The following is a 23828-nucleotide window of genomic DNA, read 5'->3' on the forward strand; positions in this document are numbered from 1 at the left end:
TTTAATAAAATATAAGTTATAAGTTAAAATAATGAGATGAGTTTAAATTTGTGACATTTGGGTTTTGCCATTACTCTGTTCAGTTTGACAAATGATTTTAGGCAATTAAAATCTGTAGGGTATGCTGGAAAATGAAGTCAGCCATGGGAGACATATTCCCATGCTCTTATTTCTGAAAGCACATTGTGAAATATGTCAAATCCTTTCCTCAAAGAGAGAAGAAGAAATGTGACAGTGTTTAGTTCATATACTGATATTTGCTATAGTGGCAGATGTTTAGAGCCTGACAGTTCTATAGACTGTGGTGGGGGGTTGTATGATTTTGGTGTGTATTTGTATAAGGAGCCCTCAGAAGGACAAATCTTACCTCATTGGTTTTGACTTGGGATATTTTTGTCACAGTTAATTAATACGTGAGTGTAAAATTCTGCTTAATAATGAGAGTTCTTTATGCCAAACTAAGAAAGGGTAGATGTACTCTCCGAGTAATCATTACCCACTTGTCTTAACTTTCTGCTGGCTTAGGCCTCAGCACAGGTCAGAACGATGTAACTGTATATGAAATCATGTGGATAACAAAGACAGAGTTCAAAGTTTATGAAACTAACCTGGATTGGTATATCAGAAATGTATGCATAGGCCTTGTGTGTCCTTTAAATGTGGCACGTGTAATGGCATTCTCAAAGTGTGATTGTGTCAGGTTTATGGTATTTTTAGCTAATGAAAGGATTCTTATGTGTCAGAAATACTGTCTTTTCAGTAAAATTATAATAAACATAGCAAGTAATATGTAATATTTCAATTGTTCAGAATTTGTTTACATTGGGAGTGTTTGAAGGACTTGTTGCTCTGTCAAGTGAGAAAGGATGCAAGACCTTAACAGCAGGATAGTCAGTCCACCTTGAAATAATTGCAAATAAGTGCAATACTGCAGGGGCACATGGAAAGGAAATAGTATCTTCAGTGTAACGTAGGTTTTTTTAAAAGAAACAATGAGGTAAATGATAATTAAATAGTGTATCAGTAGATATTTGAGGTTTTTATCTTTAAACAAATAGCACATGTGTTGAAAAACTCCCCTCCCCATGTTATAGGAACTGGAATATCATTTCTGGATAATAAAAATCAAATATAGCCAGTAATTTTTGAGAAAGGCAAAAGTTTTAGGTGTGTATTTTTCTTTAGCTTCTCCATGCTCCTGAGTATTTTTCACCCTACCATCTTTTCAGTGTTTAACAATGTTTTATTTTTTCCTCTTGTTCATGAACTTCAGCTTCCTTTATGTGATACTTCAGCATGCACTCTGTTGGTGTCATCACACCCATCACTGATCAGTGCTGCAGACTGAAGCTTGGAGTTAAGGCAAGTGCCTCTTCCACACCATTGCATGTTTCTTAAAATGTCTTATAACCTTTAAGATAAACAGTAAGTAAATATTAAATTCATACTATGGCAAGAGAAAAAAATGATCTCACCCTCAGTCTGCAGCATTATTCAGTGATGAGTATAAGAGCACTTCAAAGATATGCTAGAGTACCATTCAAATAAAGCCAGATACTGTTGAGAACTTAACTGTCTCTGTGTGCTCTTAGTGGAGGATGAAGTGTCCCATCTGCTGAGGATAAGGTTTTCTGAAATTTGCAAGCATGCATTTGCTTCTAAGACAAAAACTAACACAGAACAGAAAGGTAACTGTACCTGTGTGAAAAAGCAGTAGTGCTGCTACAGTAATTAGGATTAGATGTTATTAAATCCTAATTAGATAATGCTGCTAGTTCCAAATTTTTTTCAGTTTCTGGGGGTGGTTTTAGATTTTTTTTTAAATTTTGAGGTGATTTGGTAATTCAGAATGTCTGCAGAATGCAGTCGTGGTCTGTATTTGATTTAAATGAAATCAAAGGAGATGAACAGATTTTGTATATACACCCTAGGGAAGGACTTGAAAGCAGGTTGTGTTTCTTGGTGGTGGGGGTTGTGAGATAATGAGAATGAGAGATATTAAAAGAGAGTGACACTATTAAATTGGAAAACACCATATCATTGGGGATGAGCAGTGCTGTAGTAAGCTTAAATCCCGTTACCTTATTTTTGGCTCTTTCCAGCTACTGACTCAATACAGCAGATTGCAGGTGCAATCATGCAGAAATTCATGTTACAGAGTGGGAAATTTCAGCAATAACATAAACTAAATAAGATAGGCTGTATTTTGAACTTGAACTGGAAAGCAGATAATTTGACACTATACCTGGTAGAGTTACAGACTGGACTGATACTAATAAGGCTTATTAAAAGCCTATCTGGAAAGGACTTATTGTCAAGGTTTTGGTAAAATCTTAGTAGTCCTCTCAAACTTCAGCTACTGCTTAAAATTTTAAATATTCTTCAGTTTTAAAACTCATCTTGATATTAATATAGATTAATTATTGGGCATGTTGGATTGAACTCCATAATTCTGAAGGAAGCAAAGGGTATATCCATTGCCTCTTTCATTGGGCCTAAGAAAGAGTGATTAGCAGATCTGTTTTGTTTTATATTTAGCTTGTAAAATCTGTATTAGTTTCCTGTTGTTGATGTAGGTTCTTGGTTATGGTTGGTGTGCAAATACGGTGAGGACGATTACAGTCATGCTGTGATTATAGATTTGAGAAACAAGTAGAGCAAGTCTTTTCTATTTCAACTCAGCCTACTAATGTGTCAGAGTTATTCAGCTGAGAAGCCTTAATTCCCCGAATTAGCCTTTGAGGTTGCAAACTTCTGGGGCAGCCAAAAAATGCTGGATCCAGTGCTGGTAATTGTCTCCTAAAACTGAGTAAATATGTTGCTTCAACTCATGCACAGGCCAAAATATTCAGTTTCTGGATGTGTCAGGGGAGGCTGAGTTCAGTGCCACAAATCTCCTGTAGTAGAACCCAGTCTTTGGATATCACATGATTATAAATCACATGATAACATCTGCTCACCACTTGCATTGTACACTTGAAGACAATTTGGATTTGTCCATATAGTACCTTTCCTGAGGAATATGTGACTGGCATAGACCATGATGTGTTCTGTGTTGTTGTGTTCATATTTCTGAACCCAGTTCGTTCAGAATCTTGTCCTTGAGCCCATGACTTTGAAGTCAAATTCCATGAATGTTCCATGTTACAGTTTACCATTATCTGGCTTATGAAGAAGAGAATTTAATGCTTTCAACAGAAGATTGAAAAGCTATTATTCCTTGCTTTTATACTCAAGAGCATAACTACATAAAACAAAACAAAAAGATAAAAGAAGTAGTCAAAAGATGCTAAAGATATCGCATGGGAAGTTTGAAGCAAATATGTACCACTTATCAGAAAACACCTGAGGAGAGCAAAATGGAGCAGGTTCTCATGAAAAGAAGGCATCTTCCAAATAGCTGAAGTCACATGCAAATGGGGAAGACAGGATCCATATTTAACCCTGCCATGGTTAAATAAGAAATAAAAGAAAACTGAGAGTGAAGAATTAAAAAAATGATCTGCACAGACTTAAAAATAACACTAACCTCTTTTCTGGAAAAGCAGAAACAGAAGTCAAAGATTTATCTAAGTTCACTAGCTGATAATGTTTAAAAGAAAGACGCAGCTAAAGAGACAAAGCCACAACACTTAATTAGTTTTTGCATCCATATACCTGTAGAGATCAAGGTTTCACATGAAACGCTTCTTTATGAAAGACTAATTGCAGAATTCATCTGTAAGTGAAATGCTGACAGAAGATATTACATAGGAATGGCAAAAGATTGGGAAAATAATACATCAGAAAGAGGAGATACTCATTTAAGAGTTCTGAAAGATCTCAAGGGTTGATGTATCAGGACTGCTAATTGTTGTGTGTATTCTCTCGCTTGAAACTGACTATCAAAGTTGTTTGTGTGGTACCAGTGTTTTAAGAGATTTCCAGGGAAGATGATGAAATTACAGATCAGACAGGCTGACATGCCGACATCTGTACTGTGAAAATTAGTAGAAACTGTATTGAAGAAGAAAATTAGAGGAAACATGGAGAAATGTATCATATTGGGGAAGAGTCAATACAGCTTTTATGAAATGAAGGGCTCATTAATCCCTTGGAGTTCTTTGTTGTCATAAAGCATGTAGACACATGCTTTATGACATCAGTCTGGTTAGATTTTCCAAAGCATTTGACAAAGTTTCCTTTCAAATGCTCATATTAAAATAAAGTCACCATTAAATGTTTAGACTTTTAAAGTTATTAGATCTTTTCTGATAGCTAAAGTGAATGTTGGACTCAACCTGGTGCTCCAGCAGGAAAGGAACTGTTAAAGACAGTTGCTTGTGTTGATTTTTGCATTAAAGGTGTGTTTTTCCAGCAAGTGGATTAGAGATAGTAGGTACATCTCCTGCAACTTTGATCTAGCTCAAGTGGCTAAGCACTCTGGAAGCTGTATGAATTAATTCTGCCCCCAGATTTGCAAAGATCATTGAGGTGTGAGGTATGTAGCTGCTTAGACTTTTGACAACTTTCTCAATCTTAGTGGTAGATTGTTATAATGTGTGTTAAAACAGTAAGTTTCAGAGTTGGCAACACAAATGCATTATTTAAATTGTGATAACACACAGTGTCTCACTCTTTCCATTATTGCCTCTGGCTTTCTACAGTATTGCTTACTTTCATTATCAGTCTCTGCAGAATAGAACTGTCTTTATTTAAGTAATAAATGGATATAGTTTGGTGGTGAAGAGATCTAAGGGAAAACATAGATCATTCATTGCAATTTAGTATATCAAATAGCCCAGGTAATGTTTTTTGCCATGTTTAATAAATTATAGTAATTGTACATTCTAGTTTTTGAGATGAATTGAAATAGTTACTGATTGTGTAGCTGTTAGTCTGTCACAAAAACTGAAAACAAAGCATTCATGGAAAATATAGTGAATAGCTTGGACAGTTTCTTCAGAAAGAGTTGTGTTGCTTATTAGCAGTTTTATTTTCCTGTTTTATAACAGCATGAAGGTTGTAATTATGCTTCCAAAAACAGAGCTGCAGATGATAACCTTAGCTTATGCTGGGCTTTTTCAGTCCACAAAGCAAATGTCTAATTTTGGGTACTCAAGACTCCAGTGCCAAATGTTGTAAAGTATGAGCTGTTTTGCATTGATTGAAAAGCTCTGATAATGACAATTTAATGCTTCTGTGAAGTCAAGGTTTCTGCATTTCTTGTTGAGAGTATGAACAGTGAAGCTTTTTGTAGCCTCTCACTAATCCCATTATGTCTAATGGCTGTATCACAGTATTCATAAGAGCATAAAATAATATGGCTACTTAGAAGAGGAGTGAGTGTAGCTTTCTGTCCTGTTTTAATGTAGTCCAATGAAATGTTTATGAAAGAACATAAAAATAGGTCAGATGCATAGCAGCATCTCATATGTATTACATATTTCCAATAGGAGTTTTCTTTCTCAATAAATTTTAAATTTGGTTTTTTGTCTTTTTTATTCCATCTGTGTGAAGAAAAAATTGTGGCTATTAGAGCTGCTACTGATAGTTCTCATTTCAGAAATAACCTATTAACTACCTATTAATTTTTTCACACAGATAATAGATTTTTGCTACTTATACAGATAGAGAATATTTTCATTTCATATACATGTTCTTACTTACTGTCCACTTTTCACATGGTTTTTAATTCTATCAGGTTTAGTTTTAAAATTATGAAAATAATTTTGCTAGAAAAAACAGATTATCAGGAAAGTGAAAAGCAGTGACTGCTGGATTTAAAGAGTTTATTGTCCTTGGGTGCATAGTTTGGAAAAGAGCTGCTGATTATTAAATTTACTCTGTCTTCAACCTAGTCTTCCTCATATACTTGACTAATGAACAATCAAGAACAAATAGAAGACTCTTTAATGGAGAACTTGTGGACTGTTTGTTCCTTTGGTAGATTTTCTTAAAATGGGGGAAATTAATTCATTTTGGTATACTGCAGAATTAAGAACAGATTATGTCCTATTTTTTCTAAGGCCTGCAAGAATTACTTTTGGTAAGTAGATTTCATATCTCTTGATCCTGCAAAATATTATGTCATAATATTGTATTGCTTCTTTCTGAAGAAGAAAAACATTTTCCATGTTTTCTAGACTATAAGACATTTCAAAAAGAGTTGAGAGAGGAAAGATAGGCTGGAAAAGTTAAACCATGAGTCTGTTCCTATGTTTTTCCCACTTAAATGGACAAACTGCCACTTTCATGTAATGGAAATTTCATCTGCCTTTTTTTTTCTTCTTCTTCCTTTTTGGAAGAGGACAGCAGTTTAAAGTCTAAAGAGAAATATAATACTTGATTACATCATAAGTTATGCGGGAGAGGAGGTGATCCTTCTCTTCTGTTCAGTGCTGTGTCCTGTCCTGGGTTCCCCAGTGCCAGGGAGGCAAGGATGTGCTGAAGAGTCAAAAAGAGGGCCAATACGGTGATGGAGCATGTCCTACACAAAAAGGCTGGGAGAGCTGGGACTGTTTAGTCTGGAGAAAAGAAGGCTGAGGGGGATCTCATCAATGTCTATAAATGCCTGAGGAGAGGAGGCAAAGAGGCCAGAGAGAGGCTGTTTCCATTGGTACCCAGTGGCAGGAGAAAAGGCATGAAATGAAAAATAGGAGGCTTTGTCAGAACATCAGGTAACACTTTTTGACCGTAAGAGTGACTGGACATTGGAACAGGTTGCCCAGAGGGACTGTAGAGTCTCCAGCTTTGGAGATACTCAGAAGCCATCTGGACATGGCCCTGGGCACCCAGCCATGGTAAGTGGCCCTGCATGAGCAAGGGGGTTTGGACCAGATACCTCCTGAGGTCCCTTCTAACTTGAGTAACTCTGCTTCTATGCTAAACTTATTTTCTTGTATAGTGGAAGAAATATTTTCTAACTTAGACAATACATTTGCTAAAAATTTTAGTGTTTTGAAGGAAATTTGGTTTGATGTGATGAGTCCTCTGTGTGTAGAGAAGTAGCAGTTAGCAGCTTGATTTTCTTACCTTGGTACTTTAGACTGTATTTGGTAGGAGAAAGATCACCTTTTGTTTATAGAACGTTGAACTTTCTGTGCAAAACCACACCTGATTTTTATCTATAATGGGGTTATTATTGATTGTTGCCTTGAGCCAGAAAACTCAGTACTTTTGACTGGATGTCGACTTTAGTATAATTCATTTTTACATAGTTATTTAGGTTGGAAGGCACCTCTGGAGATCATCTAACCCCAACCACCCCTTGCTCAAAGCAGGATCAGACAGAGCAGGTTGCCCAGGACTCTCTAATTGAATAGGCTGTTGAATATCACCAAGGGTGGGGACTCCGTGGTCAATCTGGAAAAATCCCTTCCAGTGTTTGACCACCCAAGATTTCCTTTGAGCCTTCCCTGCTCCAGGCTGACCAGTCCCAGCCCTCTCAGATTCTGCTCATATAAAAGGAGTTTATATGAGGACTCCAGTTCCTTAAATCTGTGGCTTTGTGCTGGACAGTAGTTCATGTATTTCTTGTACTGAAAAACCCCAAACTGGAATGGATGGGCCAGCTGTGGCTTCCACAAGAAACAGACTGGAAAAACTCAGCATGGGTTTACAAAAGGGAAATCAGGCTTAGCCAATGTGTAGCCTTCTACAGTGTGGTGACAGTCTTGACAGAGCAGAGGAAAGCTGTGAATGTTTTTTTCTTGGTAGAAGTTGACTTCTGTTGTTAATAGTGGTCCTGTTAGAAATTGGGTGTTTCAAAATTCTTTCAGTGTGGTGTCTAACACTGTTAGAACAATTCATTTGAGCTGTGAGGTTTGCAGTCTGATTTTACAGTAATTTCCTTTCTAATTTTTATAACAGTATTCTTCTCCAGCAGAAAATAAAGGCAGGACATATAGTTTAAAACAACTCCTTATGCAGCTGCAGAGCAAGCTGACCATGGCAGTTGTTAGTGAAAGGACTAAGAACAGGTCTTCTGCTTGTTCCAGTGCCACAACAAAGATGCCTTCTGGTGCATTGACATTGAATACTGGACTGCTTGGGTACAATTTATACAGACATCCTATTAGAGCTGACCATATTTTGTTTGAGGTCCTGGTACCTATAATGGTTCTTAAGGGCATGGAGTTTATAAGGAGTCCCTACCAGAGTTCCTTTCCTTGCTGTTACTGCTTGGGGCAATGGTAGCAGCTTCTGATCCTCACTGTGTAACACATCTTTTGAAGTAGCACAGATTATATTAGCAGTTTGGGATGCCCTGTGTTTGATTTCTTATTTTTGTGAAGTGCTGTTTGATATTGGTGCTATTTGTACCATCCTGGACTTAATAAAATGTCTGGAAAATGCAAATTACATGTTTATTACTGCTGTTAAGAGCTTCAGTTTGTCTTCTGAATACTAAAGATACATACATTTATTAGAAGTGGTGTAGTTTGTGATTTCAGAAATATATCTAATATGCAGAGTTTTGGATGAAAGTAGAATGTGAGTGCCATTTTAATGAAGATTTGATTTATACCTACTGTAAGTATCATTTCAGTTTTGCTGTTGTAGTGTAGATCTTGTATTGGCAAACACGTTTACGTTTTTGATTTTGAAATTTAAATGTGTGGTGTGCTTTTCTTGCTAGAAATAACATTTGTCCTTGGTGTTGCAGTTGTGTCAGTGAAGGTGTTTTCACTCACTGAGTTCCATCAGCCTGACACAGTTTATAGTTGGTCGATTTTCCCATTTTAAAATACAAGTGATGTCTCCTTGGAACTGCTACCAAGCAGTTCCACATGCAGAGGATTTGATATCCTGGGGTTTTGGAAAGATTTCTTTCCCAAGGCCTATGTTAAATGTGATATTTAAAATATTTATAGCTGAGTTCAATTATATATTTTCCACAAGTTGAAGGCATAAACAGAATGTTTTATCTTCTACCAGAAGACCTGTCTGTGTTAGCCTAGTAGAAATAGATCTTGTTCAAATTCAGCTGAAATGAAATAAATGGTTTCAAATACATTCATGTTTACATACATGTGAGCACTTGCATTGATCTACATGATTTAACTCTTTCATAAAATAGCAAATCAGACTAAACTTTGAAACATAAAAAAACTTATCTTAAAGTGTGTAGTCTAGACATTTATATATATAATTATAAGTAACCATTTTAATGAGAGAGTTCTGTTTTGCTGAGAAGGAGGATGGATTTTTTTCAGTATATGAGTTTTTCATTTGGTTTGTGAGGACAGCATCATGTAATTGATGAACTGTTAACAATGCAGCGCCACCTGTTTGAAGCAACAATTGTGATTTCTAATCATCATCATTGGCTTTTTAAGGCAGGAATAAGATATATAATAATACAGATCTCCAGTTCTCACGGAGAATTCTGGACTGATAATTTAGTGTTTATTTCTGAACGCCCTTAATATTAATAATAATTTAATTTTAAAAATATATTTCATAACATTTATCCATTTGTTAGAATAACTAAGTAAAATACATTATTTAACCAATAGAGTTTATAGAATATAACAAACAGATCAAACTATTAACCTGGTCTCTGCAAAAATGTGATGACTTCAAGGCACATAAAGCATACCATTCTGCATTGCCCAATTTCCACTGACCATCAGCAAAAATAGGATAGTCCAGTCTGTCGTGCATACCTGAGAAGTTTTCTGGTTGTGCTGAGGTTGGGGTGTTGTGGTGGGGTGGGAATTGAAAGGAGAGTTGAAGCAATTTCAGCACTATATCTTGTAAGTTCTATATTTAAAATACATTTTGGATCTTTTTGAATCTTTACTTCCAGAAAAAAAGCAACATAGGTCAGAAATGTGAATCAGTATTGTAAAAGGCTTGCTAGAATATATAGCTTGCTAAGCTTCATGTAGCATGTGTTCTTTTCTTAAATATGCATTGGCTAATTTGCAATACATTTTTAATGATCAGGTGGTAAGTGCTTGTTCCCTATTACATTTGTTTCCATTTCTCTTTCCAGATTTGTCACTGATAATATTCTAGAAGTTAGATGTGGTTAGAAAATACCTGCTTATTGATTGCCTTGTTCAATATAGACTAGATTAGTGAAGAGCAGATTCTACCTGGTCTTTCTCCTCAGTTTCCATGACTAATTTGCCTTGAGATTTCCATGTCTTACTCTGCTGCAAACGTAGTGTTTTTCACACTGAAGCTGTTGCTTACTTATCATTTTCTATTTCACTTTTATATCAATCACACATATACATACCAGCACCATGTGGATTAGGCTAATTTTCTGTTTAAATATAGCCACTTATACATAGCTTTTCCATATGCTGTGTCTGCCAAAAGTCTTTCAGTCTCTGTGAATGTCAACATGATTGTTTTCATGAGGTTATAACTTTGGCTTGAACACTAGAAAGAATTCATATGTTCAGACACTCCATAAGAGTAATTTAACAAATAGCTGAATCTATACTAAAAGATGACTGCGTGGTGAAGAGCAATGTAAGAATGAAATTATAATGAACTTTATTAATCAAGCACAACTAGAAGGTGACACTCATGAACACAGCATACTGCTCATACTAATGCACACAGCACGCTACTGCTATTTTCTTAGGGAAGGACATATAAAAATTGGGATGTTCCATACTAGTGACTGAATATTAGTTGCAGTCAACCCTGGAATTATTGCTAGCTCAGCCAGTTTTGCTCTGCAGTGCTGTTAATCTTAAATACAGCTTTGTACATATTTTAGAGACCAAAGATAATGAAAGTAACTGTTACTGGTCTTGATAATATAAAAGTGGATATTAAAGCAATTTCTGCCACATGAAATGCATTGCCATTTTTCTTCAGAAGTTGCAAAGAGGGCATTCCGTTTGATCTGGGAGTATTTAGCAGCTTTCCATTCTGGAGCTGTGAAATATGAAATTGGGATGTTATTATAAATTCTTCAGCATTAGCCTGACCATGATGAAAGAACACTGATACAGCGATTAGTTTCTTTTCCTTTCATCTACAGAACTAGTAAAGCGTTCTTGTTTTGTCAATACAGAAAGTAAACAAAAAAGCAGTAATGTAAGCATTTTTATTCATCTTAGAATTCTCTTATTTCTGAAAATCAGTGCAGTGTCTCAGAGCAAGTTTTCTAATCAGCTGAGACTGATTCTCCACTGCTTCTAAATTGCCTGATGTTCATGTAGGGTATATGAAGGAAGCAGAGCAGATAGATATGTTCTGTGTCTGGAATAGGACCTAGCTGAGATGACTTAGAAATTAGGTTATTAAACATAAGGGGTCAGGAAAACAGAGTAGGGCAGTTGTAATATTTCTTACAATTCCTTCAAAACAAATACCATGAACAGGCAACACAGTTGTTCTCTTTTTCTTATGAACTCCAGTCAAAAGAGTGCTCAGGTGTAAGGACTCATTTCGATAGGAAATCCCTCTCTAGTCCTTATTATTGTGTATTAACATCCTAGAAAACCCCAAGAGTCATATGTGCTCAGGATTTAATTTTTCAAGGTGATTTTCAATTCAGAAAAACCTGCTTTACAGTTTCCTTTCAGCTAGTTAGCAAAATAACATCAGCTGCTGGAAGTAAACAGCTGACATCAGCTGTGTTTTGGTTCTCCCCATTTAAGTTCTTTGCAGAAACAAATGTGTTATGTGACATACATATTGAAACAGGTAAATCCTTGCCTGTCAAGTAAATTTACAGTGATCTTATTTCAATTTATGAATTCTCTTTTAGAGACTGAATAGTAATGAAACAGTGAAATGGGGCTTTCCCCTTGATTGATTAGAAATAGTCAGTTTGCAGTGCTCCCTATATGATTGAAATACAGTATTCTCTTACTTAAATTGTCTTAAATTTATTACACTTAAATAGTGATCAGCATAATTCTATTTATAGAATTATGGTAGTTTCTGCTTGAGTGAAAATTGGTATTTATATTCAAAGAACAATCCAGTTAAAAATGTGGTAAACTAAAGGTTTTCATTTGCAGCTTAGCAACCTGATTTCTATTTAATATATTATAATTTACATTTATTTAAAGTAACCCCGTCAACCGACATAATATATATCAGGCTAAGTAGGTACTTTAAATAGAGATTAATTGGTATGTGAGGATTAAATTAAATTATCCAGTGTGATGACCTCCACATACTCTAAAGTTGCTTTTTCACATGCTGTTTGTGTGTAGCATGAAGTAAAAATTCAGGTTTTGCATCATTTTCTTTATTGGTTCAAACTGTAATAATAGAAATAGAACTAGAATTATTTTTAAATGCTTTGTCATTTGTTTAAACCAGATTTTTGTGCTGCTGATAGTTACAGAAGCCCGTAGATTAGTTTGTCTGTGCAGGTGTTTTTCCTCCTCACTTGCTTGCACACTTGTCACGATCAAAAATCTGAGACTTGCTTGCCTGCTTCTCAAAATTGATTTATGCCTCACTTGGAGCAATGTTCAGAAAAACAGCCTCCATGTCATTCAGCTGGAGAAGGCTCCTTCTGATACGTGTGAGGAAGTCTTGCCTCTGACAGTAATTTTTATCTAAGGAAGAGCGTTAGAGAGGTTTGGGCTGTTTTTCCCCTGTAACATTCCTTTTTCCCTGTAAAATGCTTTTATGAGGAGGAACATTCCTCCTCATAAAATTGTGGTCTCCTAAGGAAAAGCAAGTTCCACATGAACATCCACATAAGTAATATATCAGAAATTTAGTCATTGTTTTAGTGGAGAGAAAATTGCCTGCTTGAGTGGAAACCAGAGACGTCAGTGGGTAAGGTGTGAAGCAAAGTTGTTACTTCCCAGTACATACCCTAGGCTGAAAATTGTGCATGGTTCCATCTCAGTAACTGTGCATTCAGCTGGGATTCCCTAAAAGGCTTTTTGCTTAGAAAGATCAGCTAAAGAAAAAATTTATTTTTCCTATCCTCCACTACCAGCCTCAAGTGATTTGTTTTCTTCCATAAAGCTTTGTCTCATACATATGTGCAGGTCTAGCCACAAAAGGGAAGATGTAGAGGAAAAAAATCTGGAAAAGAAATGGAATGATGCCTAGGAAAAAGGACACACTGGGTGATGAGTGATCATCATCCTGAATGTTGTAGTGAACGAGGAAGAAATACATTGCATCCAGGTTATCTCACACAGGCTACCAAAAGTGAATTGCCTGATTTATCATTTCCAGTTGCTTTGATAGGCAGTGAGCTATGGAGTAGACATTTTGCTCTGGTATTCACAGATCCCAGCCCAAGACTGTTGTATTTTTTATGCCTTTATGCTACGTTTAGGGCACTTATCTGCCTCGTTATGAGCAGGAAAAAGAGTGTGTTCATTATGTTAACAATAAATATTAGTTATTCATTTCAGTTCAATTATAAGCATCATTTACAGATTAAAAATTTTAATTAAAAATTTAATTTTACTGATATTCTGTATATTTTCATTTACTTTCTCTACAGATGATTCACACCATCAGGACTCTGGTTGAAAATACAGATAGCTTATATGAGAAGATAGTGCAGTGTCAGAAAGCAGGTAAGTACTTATAATCAATATTCAACTATAGCAAAAAGCCCCCCCCAAACAGCCAAAACCCAACAACCAAAGAACAAAAAATCTCATACAAACAAACAAAACAAAAAAGATTACTGTAATTTCGGCACATCCAGTAAGAGTGAAAAGACATTTCAAAGTATGGAAAGTGAAGATTCATAGAATTATGTCTTGAATTTACAAGTTGCAAGTATTTTATACATGGACAGTAGCTTGTCATTTCCATAAATGAAAACACAAGGTTACAGGAAGCAAAGAGAATGATCTTTCTTCACACTGAAATGTTTTAACCATTTGCTCCTCTTTCTCTATGTGAGAACTTTTCTTCTTTTGTTGTGATAGTCCAATGTCTTCAAGAGCCTTAGTGAAGCTTGAATTGTCAGAGGAACATTGCCTTCTGATAATTATGTGACAGTAGTTCAGGTGATGGGTTCCTGTATTTCTTTAGATCTGTTGGGTGGATGCCCTCTGGTTCTGCGTTGTTCCCACAAGTTCTCTGAAATGTTTCCTGGGTCTGATATATATTTGAAATAGATGGTATAAGTACTTCTTGACCCCTTCACAAACTGACCCTTTTTTAACATGATATTTTGTAGTTTTGTCATTTTGACACAACTGAGTTTTGAAGGTTTTCTGCTTGTTTTGATAGCATATCTGACCTTGTTGTTTAAGCATGCTTGTTTTCTTTTGAACTTTTAACTGTTTTATAAATAATGTTACAAATTTGCTCAAAGTGATGCATCACATTTTGCATCAGAAGCAGGAATGCTGCCAAGATTCAGCCAAAGCATTTACAGCCATGTCTTGCATGACTCAGTTGGAACAAAAGCTTTTTATATACAAATACATTTTTATCTATGTGATATTTAGCATCCTGTAGCTCCTGTTATCTTCCATGATTTTGTCCCGTTCTTTGATTTGCTTCTCTGCTCTCCTACAAATTCCAGTCCCTTTGTTTTGTTTCTTTTCCCAAAAAAGAAAAAAAAAAAGCTCTTACACTCTCAGTCTTCCTTTACAAACTGTCTCCTACTAACAGTGGCTTTCAGATCAGCAGCAAGGAAGGTTTACCCTCTCAGAATTTCTAGATCTCCCCTGGATTCACAGAATATACTCCTCAGACACTGTGAACTTTAGTCAAACCATAGGACTGTCAAAATACCTGAAAATTTTAAGTTGCCCTATTTGCTTGAAGTTGTCAAACATAAATACCATGAGTGACAAAATACTACTTCACATATCTTATTGTTAGTTGCAGAGATTTATCTAAAATACTGTGGTGGTTTTGGCTGGGATAGTTATTTTTCTTCCTAGTAGCAGGTATGGGACTGTGTTATGGAGTGCTTTAAAATGGGGCTGATAATGCAGAGATGTTTTTTGTTGCTGCTGAGCAGGGCTTACACAGGATGATGTGTGCACAGCTTTTGCTTTACCCATTGAAGTGTCTTTATCTCAACCCACGAGCTTTCTCACTTTTACTCTTTCGATTCTTTTCCCCATCCCAGCCAGCAGGAGTGAGCAAATGTGCAGCACTTGTTGCTGGCTGGGGTTAAACCACAGCAGTACTGAACACAAAATGTGTTGTGCTGTTGTAAGGACATTGCCTGGTAGATGTGCGTGCTTGCTTCTTAAATCGTCTCCCAGTTATGTGGTGAGAGTGTGCCTTTAGTTTTTAGTGGCACCAGTGTCTTAAGCAGTTTAGATCCTTGGTTAGAGGTAAGGCAAAAGCTAGTTGCCCAAATTTTTTTACTTTAGGATTGTTGCTCGTCCGAAAAGATTGCTTTCTACTAGCTTATATTCCTGTAAACTTCCATATATCTGACTTTCTTGAGTCTTACCACTTTATTTTACATGGGGGACAGTTGGGTCCAGGAATCCTTTGCTTAAGAATGCTGAAGACTTAAAGCCTGTGCTAAATAGTGGAGATTTTGATCTCCTTCAAATGAGAACCCTCCAGCATGGTGACATAAGTCTAAGTATGGATTATGTAATAGATACTGCTATTTAGGGCAGCTTTAGCCCTGCAGGGTCAAGGCATTTTTTAAGATGAATGAGCTGAACTGAATTACCTTTTAGTATCAATGGGTTTTGAAGATTATTTTATGACTAATTGATCTCATTATCTCAGTAGATGCTACCCTAATTACGAGTAAAAGATTATACATTTTCCTATGTAGTTTCTTGATAAGGAAAAAGCAAAATCGTGCCTTTGTCTGGGCTTTTTTCTGCTGTGGCTCAGAGAGTGAAAAGCTGCTAAAATAAGAAGTACACAAGCTGCCAATAAGCAGTAAATTTTTGTTGTCATAACCAGGCTTACAAGATAATTTTGTTAAATAGGCAAAGTGGATTCACTCTATTGAACTATTTTCTATCTTAAGTTTAATAATAAGACTTTTGACCTCCTATAGAATTCAGACCGATTTTGGAAATAAATGCAGTATTATTTCCTTGGTTGACAGTCTTTTGGACAAGCAAAGATACAATTACTGAGATGGCTATTTTCAGAATTCAGGTTTTTTGCTATTAATATTCTCTAAGCGCATTTAACTATAAACATCTTTCCTCATTTTAGTTCTTTAAAATTAAACCGTATTAAAACCCTCTCTGTTTTCTTCATACCAGCATATTAATTTCAGCTCAACACATTATGTTCTTATTTAAATAGTTATTGAAAGTAATTTAGATACATGAATAATGAAAAGATATGGGAACATGATATTGCTTTGCTTCCCAGTGAACTTTTCTTCTTTTCAAAATTAAAAAAAATCCAGTTAACTTCAAGATGACTTCAGTGCCATTTATTTTGTTGCTATTAAGCCAGTTAAAGATGCTGCAAGAAAATAGAATCTAGGTGCTTAAAGGGAATTTGAAGATAATCTGGTCCATTCCCTGAATCTCTTAGAGTCCTAAAATGCTCCTGTATCTTTGCTAGAGTAAAGAATCTGAATGTTCAAGTCACCCTACCCCATTTATAGCCTCCTTTGTATTCAAATCACATAATTCCTGAACTCCTCTTACTCTCTGAGCTCATCCCTGGTTAAAAGACAGAACCATGACTTAGGAATTCATTTTGTGTTCAGCAGTGGAAGCTCAGAAGAATATTCCAAATATTCATTAAATTATGGGGAGTGATAATTACTAAACACAGCTTGCTGGTGACAAAGAACTACTGAACTTAATCAAATGTAGATATGACTGGAGTGTTTTTGAGTAATCTGGTGTGGTGGAATGTGTTCCTTCACCTGGCTAGGGGTTTGGATCTAGATGATCTTTAATGTCCCTTCTAACCTCAAACCATTCTATGATTCTATAATCTTGAAAAATATAAAATCAGTAATGGTAAATTAATGAGTGTTGGGGAAAAGATAGCCTTGACAGTACCTGCAAGGAATGGTTTCTGAGATTTCTGTTTTATTTCGGAAAATTAAGTTATTGTATAGAGTTCTAGCAGTGTTAGTTTAGTGTTAATATGGTGTATAAATGTGTATTTCAGCAGTTTGCTCAAACTAAGGATAAATTCATTTTAAAGAATTCAGATTCATAAAAAACATACATATTTCTTTCCATATGGTTTTTTACAGGCATAACATTCCATAGGCATCTGTGCAGCCAGAATTCTTTTTCAGATTCTTATTTTCTGGGATCTCAGCTACACTATCCTTTCTCTGCATTTGACCATCCTAGTTTTGCCTTATGCAGGTCATTTTCCTGGCTGTTGTTTTGATGATGTCTGTCCCTGGATGGATTTTTACACTTTTTTCCTCATTTTGCGTCAGGACTGTGCTGCTTTCACTTTTCTTGTGTTTGCTCATTTGGTAGCAAGAGTTCCCAGTGCCTGCTGGATTTTCAGTCCATGTCATGTTGTCCCACAGGCTCTCTGTAAACATCTACCAGGCTACTTCATTTGAATTTGTTTTTAAAATTATCCCACAAATATAGCTGATTGACACATGTCCTCCTACCACCTTAACCAGAATAGTTTTCATTGTACTCCCCACTCTTCCTGTATCCATCTGTTCTCTTTCTTCCTGATACTTTGATTCTGAGTTGTTGGAGCAAAGTCTGTCTTATTTATCCCATTCTGTACAGTGTCTGACTTTATTTAATAATGTCAGTAATGAATGGCATAGAAGGAGTATATTTTCTAACATGTACTTTAAAGCAGTGTCAGTAACAGGATATGGTTTCAAGAAAGGAAGTATACAGCCATTCTGGATGCCATTAAAGATAAACACAGTACATAGTATCTGTTGGAAAAAGGTTAATCTGAGCTGCTTGCAGAAAAATACTAGGATGATGGCCATACAAACACTTCAAATGCTTCTGGTAGTTGAAAATTAAAGGAGTAAAATCAATTTATTTGAATTAGTTTGAATTCTTACGTCCCCTCTGTTACTACGTAAGCTTTCCAGCAAATTGACACTTCTACTGATCTGTTGAGCTTTGTTTTCTTGCTATTTGTTCAGGTTGTTCATATTCTCAGTAGGTTTTTGACTCAGGTTCACCAAAATTAAACATGTGAGGAAAAGTAATATTCTGGCAGATTAGATGATCCACTAACAGATCAAAAGAAATTTATACACTCAACTATTGAGGAGCACTTTTGACTTGGTATATAGGTAGGCAGCTGAGTTTTTGTTTAAACTGTGAAAGGCAATTACTGTGTTCCCAATATTTCTGCAGTTATCCCTGACTTGAAAGAGAATTTATGGGTTTTATGGTTTGGGTACTTTGGAGTTCAGCAGAACATGATAATCCATGTCTTCTGAAATACTTCCTCTCATCAGCAGGTCTTGACTTGTGGTTAGAAGCCCCTGCATTTGAACCACTGTTCTGTAACTAGGGAGTGAAGGAATGCCTCTCTATCTGTTATTGTTGGACTTTGCACCTGAGAATATTTAGTTTTTGTAACTGCCATCAGTAGGACATGCTGATCTTCAAGTTACATCTTAGAATTGGATCTGTTACTGTATTTTTCATGAGGTCAAAATAAAGCAATCTATAATATTTATCTCCATCACATTAACTCCAATGTAACCTACTATGGCTAAAAGAGTACTTGGAAACCCCTCTCAGCCAGTCTGCATGCTTTTGAAATACTTGCTTATTGTAAATGCAGGCGAACCCAGTGGGAAGAAATGATGATGTCTGACTCAATTCAGAAGGCTGAATGATTTCTTTATTATAACTATGGCTAAAATACATTAATATACTATATAAAAAGGAAGAGACTAAAACTACATACTTCTCTGTCTCTCTAACACAACTTGTGACCTTCTCTTGAGAGTCTAGACAGAGGTGGATTGGATTGGCCATCAGGCTCAAACAATCCTAACCAGAATCTAATTAAGCACTCACTCCAGGTAAACAATTCTCCAAACACATTCTATATAGGAAAAACAAGGAGTAAGTGTTTTCTCTTTCATTTCTCTCTGTGTACTTCTATGAAAAATCTTGAGAGGGAGAGAAATGTGCTTACTACACTTGCTCTTTCTTGTTTTTTCTATGTCCCTATTTCTTAATAAGCCAGTTAGCAAATTGTTTTAACTCCTTTCTCCACACTTGTCACAACATCATTTTCAATGTTTATTAGCACAGTAGACTTTTCCTGGCAGTTAAGGAAAAAAGGGTGTATTCAAGTTATTCCCTTTCTTTGTTTCTAAACTTTCTGTATTGTGTCCATCATTTTTACCTGCTTTTTTCTTGTATGCTCTTTGTCCTGTCTACTCCTTTTTTCTGTTTTTTTTTTTTCTTCCTATTTGTCCTTCCTCCTCAAATAACTCCACTAAGCCTCTCTCTCCAGGTACAGCTTCACAGCAGCTCAGATTATACTGTCATTGCCTGTACTCCCTGTCTCTGTAAACCTGTTCTTCTCCTGTGCCTTGAATATTCTTGAAACCACATTCTGCTGGGGAGGAAGGGAAATAAAGAATTGCACTTAGATCAACTTAAATAGTATTAGTGAGTAGGTGATGAGTCATTTTTCTTTATGGTCACATGTTTGTCACCATAGTTATTCACATCAGTCATACACCACATTTTTCCTGTATTAGTTCTCATACATAGCTCCGTGCAATACCTTGGATGGTATTGGCTTTTTTTTGCCAATCTGTTATATTTTTTTGGGTGGATGATTCCTAGGAGACATCTCACATACTTCTTAATGATCTCACTCATTGGTACAAGGGCAAATACTTGACCAGCACAGGCTTTTGCATTACACTCTTGAATTTGCCCTTCACATGAAGCCTTTTTCCCCCCTTCTGTTAATGTAATGCTAGAAGAGAAAGAAGTTAGATTTCAGTGGAAGTGTAAGAGATTCATTACTATTGCCAGTGAAACAATGTGGGCTCAGCCAAATCTGAACACTGGGATAAAATTAGCGTTCCATAAATCAGTGTCTTTGTTAAGTCTGCATTTTAACATTCAATAAAATCTCATTGGTCTCCCTTGAGTATCAAGACTGATAAACAAAAGATGGAAACAGCAGTTTGTGGGGGAAAAAAATCCTTTCCTTTGTACCTCCCATGTGTTTATGCCCTTTATTGGCAGTCTTAATTCTTCATATATGGAGTGACTAAACTTGACCCCCATTCAGAAATCTCATCTGTCTTCACACAGGAGTATATTTGTGGAATAAAGTTTTCTGTACATTGGGGGTGGAATACCATGAGTCAGTTTTCCAGAACAACTGTTTTATTATGTGAAGGTCTGCTTCTGTGTGAATTTTGTAGAAGCGTTGTTTTGGAGGAACAGAAAAAGTGTTGGTGTGGGTTTTATGAGTTTTGTCAGTTGATACTGCTTTTGTTTACTTTGGTACGTAGAAGGGTAATTTTGCATAGGATTGTTCTTGAAAGTGTTTGGAAGGGCGGAGGTGGTTTCTTAACTTTTGGAAGTAACGAAGTTGTAGCATAGTTGTTACACATTTGCTCTTTTGAGCTTCATTTGGTAGTGCAGCTACTTTGAATCTATTCTGATGGTGTTTCTTAAAGAATTTCATGAGCATCTGAAGTCCTCAGTGGCTCTCCAGCATTAAAGTCTCTTACATGGAGAGCTGAATTACTGTGATTGCCCATGAGACTGCATGAGTCTGGACTGGAAGACTAAATACTAATTTAAAGGAAAGAATGGTGCTCGGCAGGCTGTGATGCCATTGTTGTTTGGGATGTTGGAATAAGAAAGTTCTCTTAAGTATGCAATTTGTCTTTACTGTTTTTCAAGACTAATAGGGCACTTAGCACCAAAACAGTTTTTAACCACCTTAGTAGAGGCAGTACCTACATGTCTGTCTGTGTCTGAGGAACATTTCCACTTACTACAGAGATAGTGCACAGTGCCAAAGAAGTCAAAGTAATTAAAAAATACTGAACAACTAATTAAGGTACTGTATTCTTTTGTCAAGTAGTTATCTGAATATATTGAATGCAAATAATTCATGCCTTGAGCATCTTAAATCTGCAGCAAAATATTCTTTGAATCTGCCAAGAAATTTTGATTCTCTAGTTATGGCGTGACATTTTTTCCGTGTATTCAGTGGAAACAAGGTGTTTGGAAGTACTTCAGCATCTAATCTTTGTTTCTGCTAAGACTCCATTTTTGTAGTTAGTAATGACTTTTTAAAAATACAGACGTACGCTAAGCATTAGTTTATGAAGGTTCATTTTAAATCTTTGTGTGAAGAGTGTTTTGTAAGCAAAATAGATGAGAATTTACAAGTATAGTGACTTCTACTGCTTCTCTAACATGGTGGATTTGATTTATTGTTGATATGGTCTGGTAGCCAGACTCTTTTTCCAATCTTGTTTTCTGATAAAATGAATTTTAAGAGGAAATTGTTTGTGAGGCTGAAATAGCTGACTGTTTAAGGAATATAATCTAAAATAAAAATATTAAGAAACATACTTAATGTTGTAAAAATTTAAAGCTGTGGTTTTCAAAGATGTGGCAAAGAGTAGCAGCTGTATAAGCAAATTAAATATTTATATGTAAAATGAATGCTTACAGCCTAAATCCTTTCCTAGAATTTTTTGTTTCCTTTATTACCATTTAACCTACACAGTGGAAGAAGAAATATTTGAATATATGAACTGATTTCTTGGATTTTTTTTCTTGTAATGGACAAATCTATATATGCAAATTATTCATAGCATCTTTGTAAGTGTTTGAGTTGCGTCTACAAGATGTGGTAATCTAATTAAAAACTGTGAGATATTTTCCTTACATTTAAAAATTCCTAGTGTTTATTTCATTTTATTTTGTATTTATAACTCTTATAAAAAGTATTTATTTGATTTTGAATCAAAGAGCTCTGCCAGAAATGAAATAAACTATATTTGGCTTGACTGAATTTAAGTGCTTCATACCTGGAATATTACCAGCGTTTATTTCATATAGATGTAGTCAAATTTTGTTTGTTACTCATTTCATGTTAGGCGTACTCAGTATATGCATTTATTGCCAGAGTTTCATCACTGTGCTATTTCACTGATAAAGTTCTTTTTTAAGAGAAAAACATCACAAGAGGAGCCCACCTGCTGTGTAGTCATGTCTCAGCTAGGTTGTAAATCATCTCTTGGCAAGAAAGCTTTCATCAAAGAAAACAAATGAGCATGTCAGGGAAAGATTTGGCTTTAGAAATACAGCTAAGCAAGTGTTGTGCTGGCTGTTTTGCTAAAGATTCCTTGAAAAATTAGTATCTTGGTTCTCAGTTAAAGAAAAGGTGTGAATTTTTTTGCTATAAACTGAGATTGTATGCCAGGGCTTTGTGATAGGAGTTCTTACAAAAGCAAACAAATATCAGAGTTCCAAATGTTCCTGAACTTGTACTGTACAGGTTTGTACTCCAGTTTTCCATGTTTCAGTTTCTTTTCACATCTTGATTTTAGTAAATATGTAATTATCATCAGACAGTTCAAACAAAGATACATATATTGTATGTAAAACCAAAATTACATGCAGCTCAGTGACAAAAGGCCACTTTCCTTTTTAATATATGCTTATTAACTAGTTTAAAAATAGCAGAATCACTTATGCTGCTTTATATAGCACTTTTTAATTAATATCTTAAATATGGTACTTTGGAACTATAGTGAGAGCCCAGTAGTGGGAGGAATTGCTAACCAGCTTCCAACAGGTGTCATTTTCTAGTTAGTAATTAGGGATAATGAATTTCATATGAAGTAGCTTCATTTTAAAGAAAGGAAGAAAGTAGAAAGTATTTTTTCAAGCTAAATACAGTTGAAGATGAGTGTTCTTTATTAGTATTGTTACAGATAAAAATTGATCTAGCTAGATTAAGAAATAAAAATAAAAATTTTATTGCATCAATCGAATTCTCTCTGAGCTAGCCACAAGGAAAAGGCCAGTGCTGAGCCTGGGATCCACGCTGGGTGTGTCACAGAATGACAGCCTCAGCAGAGGGTCACCCTATGCACACACATCACCCTCCTGGTACAAGTGGTTTTTATAGGGAATATCTCACCTGAGGCTGGGATTTTGGCAATCAGCCTTTTCTTTCCATTCAAAGTCCTACACATTCATAAAGTCTCTTTTCTCTGCATTGGGTTGGAACAATTTGGTGTCAGGTGGTGATGAATCTCCCTGATGTAGTTACTGGAACAGCATTCAGATGGATCAACCCAGAGGGTTTCAGTGGCCGGGGATGATCAATGCCTGGGCGTTCCTGTGTCACCTCGGGGAACGACCCATCTCTGGACAAGCCACATGTATTAGCCTGCAAATGAGGTTTTGTCAGAGATTGGTTTTCGAATATGTGGGGGCAACTCCCAGCACCTACTTGTGCATCCTCCCAACAATATCAAATATTACGTACATCATATTATACTGGCGTGAATTATATTCATTACACATAACAGTATCAAAAATGTTGCTTTTGAGGTATATCACCAAATAATATTTTTTGATGAAAATGCAATGTTGGGATTATAACAATATGCAGGGCATCTTTGTTCTAGCATTTCAAGCATCAGTAGAACAGTGACACATATTTTAAGCTCATATGAACGTTTTAAGTTCTGAATGGTTTTGTATCTACTGAACATATTTGTGAAAAATTAAACACTAAGAATCCAGGACATAAAGCAAAGCTGAAGTTCCAGTCTGGAAGCTATTCTTACAGGGCATGACTCAAAATTATCATCCTGTCAAGACAATTATATTGCCTTGTATGTTTTATTTAGGAAAATTTCTTGTTATTAAAGTATGTCATAGCAATAATACATCTTGCTCTCTGTACTGTCATTTAGTCCTTGTTGAGAATATAAACATAAATGTTCCATC

General features: G+C 35.8%; 1 protein-coding gene across 4 annotated transcripts in view; it reads left to right on the forward strand.

The window, feature by feature from the left end:
• Positions 1–23828, forward strand: part of PLCL2 (phospholipase C like 2) — a 99938-nt gene that overhangs the window by 61711 nt on the left and 14399 nt on the right. For 3 of the 4 annotated variants that reach the window (XM_072925683.1, XM_002196611.7, XM_072925685.1), the window contains exon 5: positions 13439–13514. In XM_072925683.1, the coding sequence (XP_072781784.1) occupies positions 13439–13514 (76 nt within the window). Of the gene's footprint in view, positions 1–1273; positions 1363–13438; positions 13515–23828 lie in introns of all 4 variants that reach the window. The other variant, XR_012054567.1, reaches the window with a different exon arrangement.

Source organism: Taeniopygia guttata, chromosome 2 (genome assembly GCF_048771995.1).
Source record: "Taeniopygia guttata chromosome 2, bTaeGut7.mat, whole genome shotgun sequence".
Lineage (NCBI taxonomy): Eukaryota > Metazoa > Chordata > Aves > Passeriformes > Estrildidae > Taeniopygia > Taeniopygia guttata.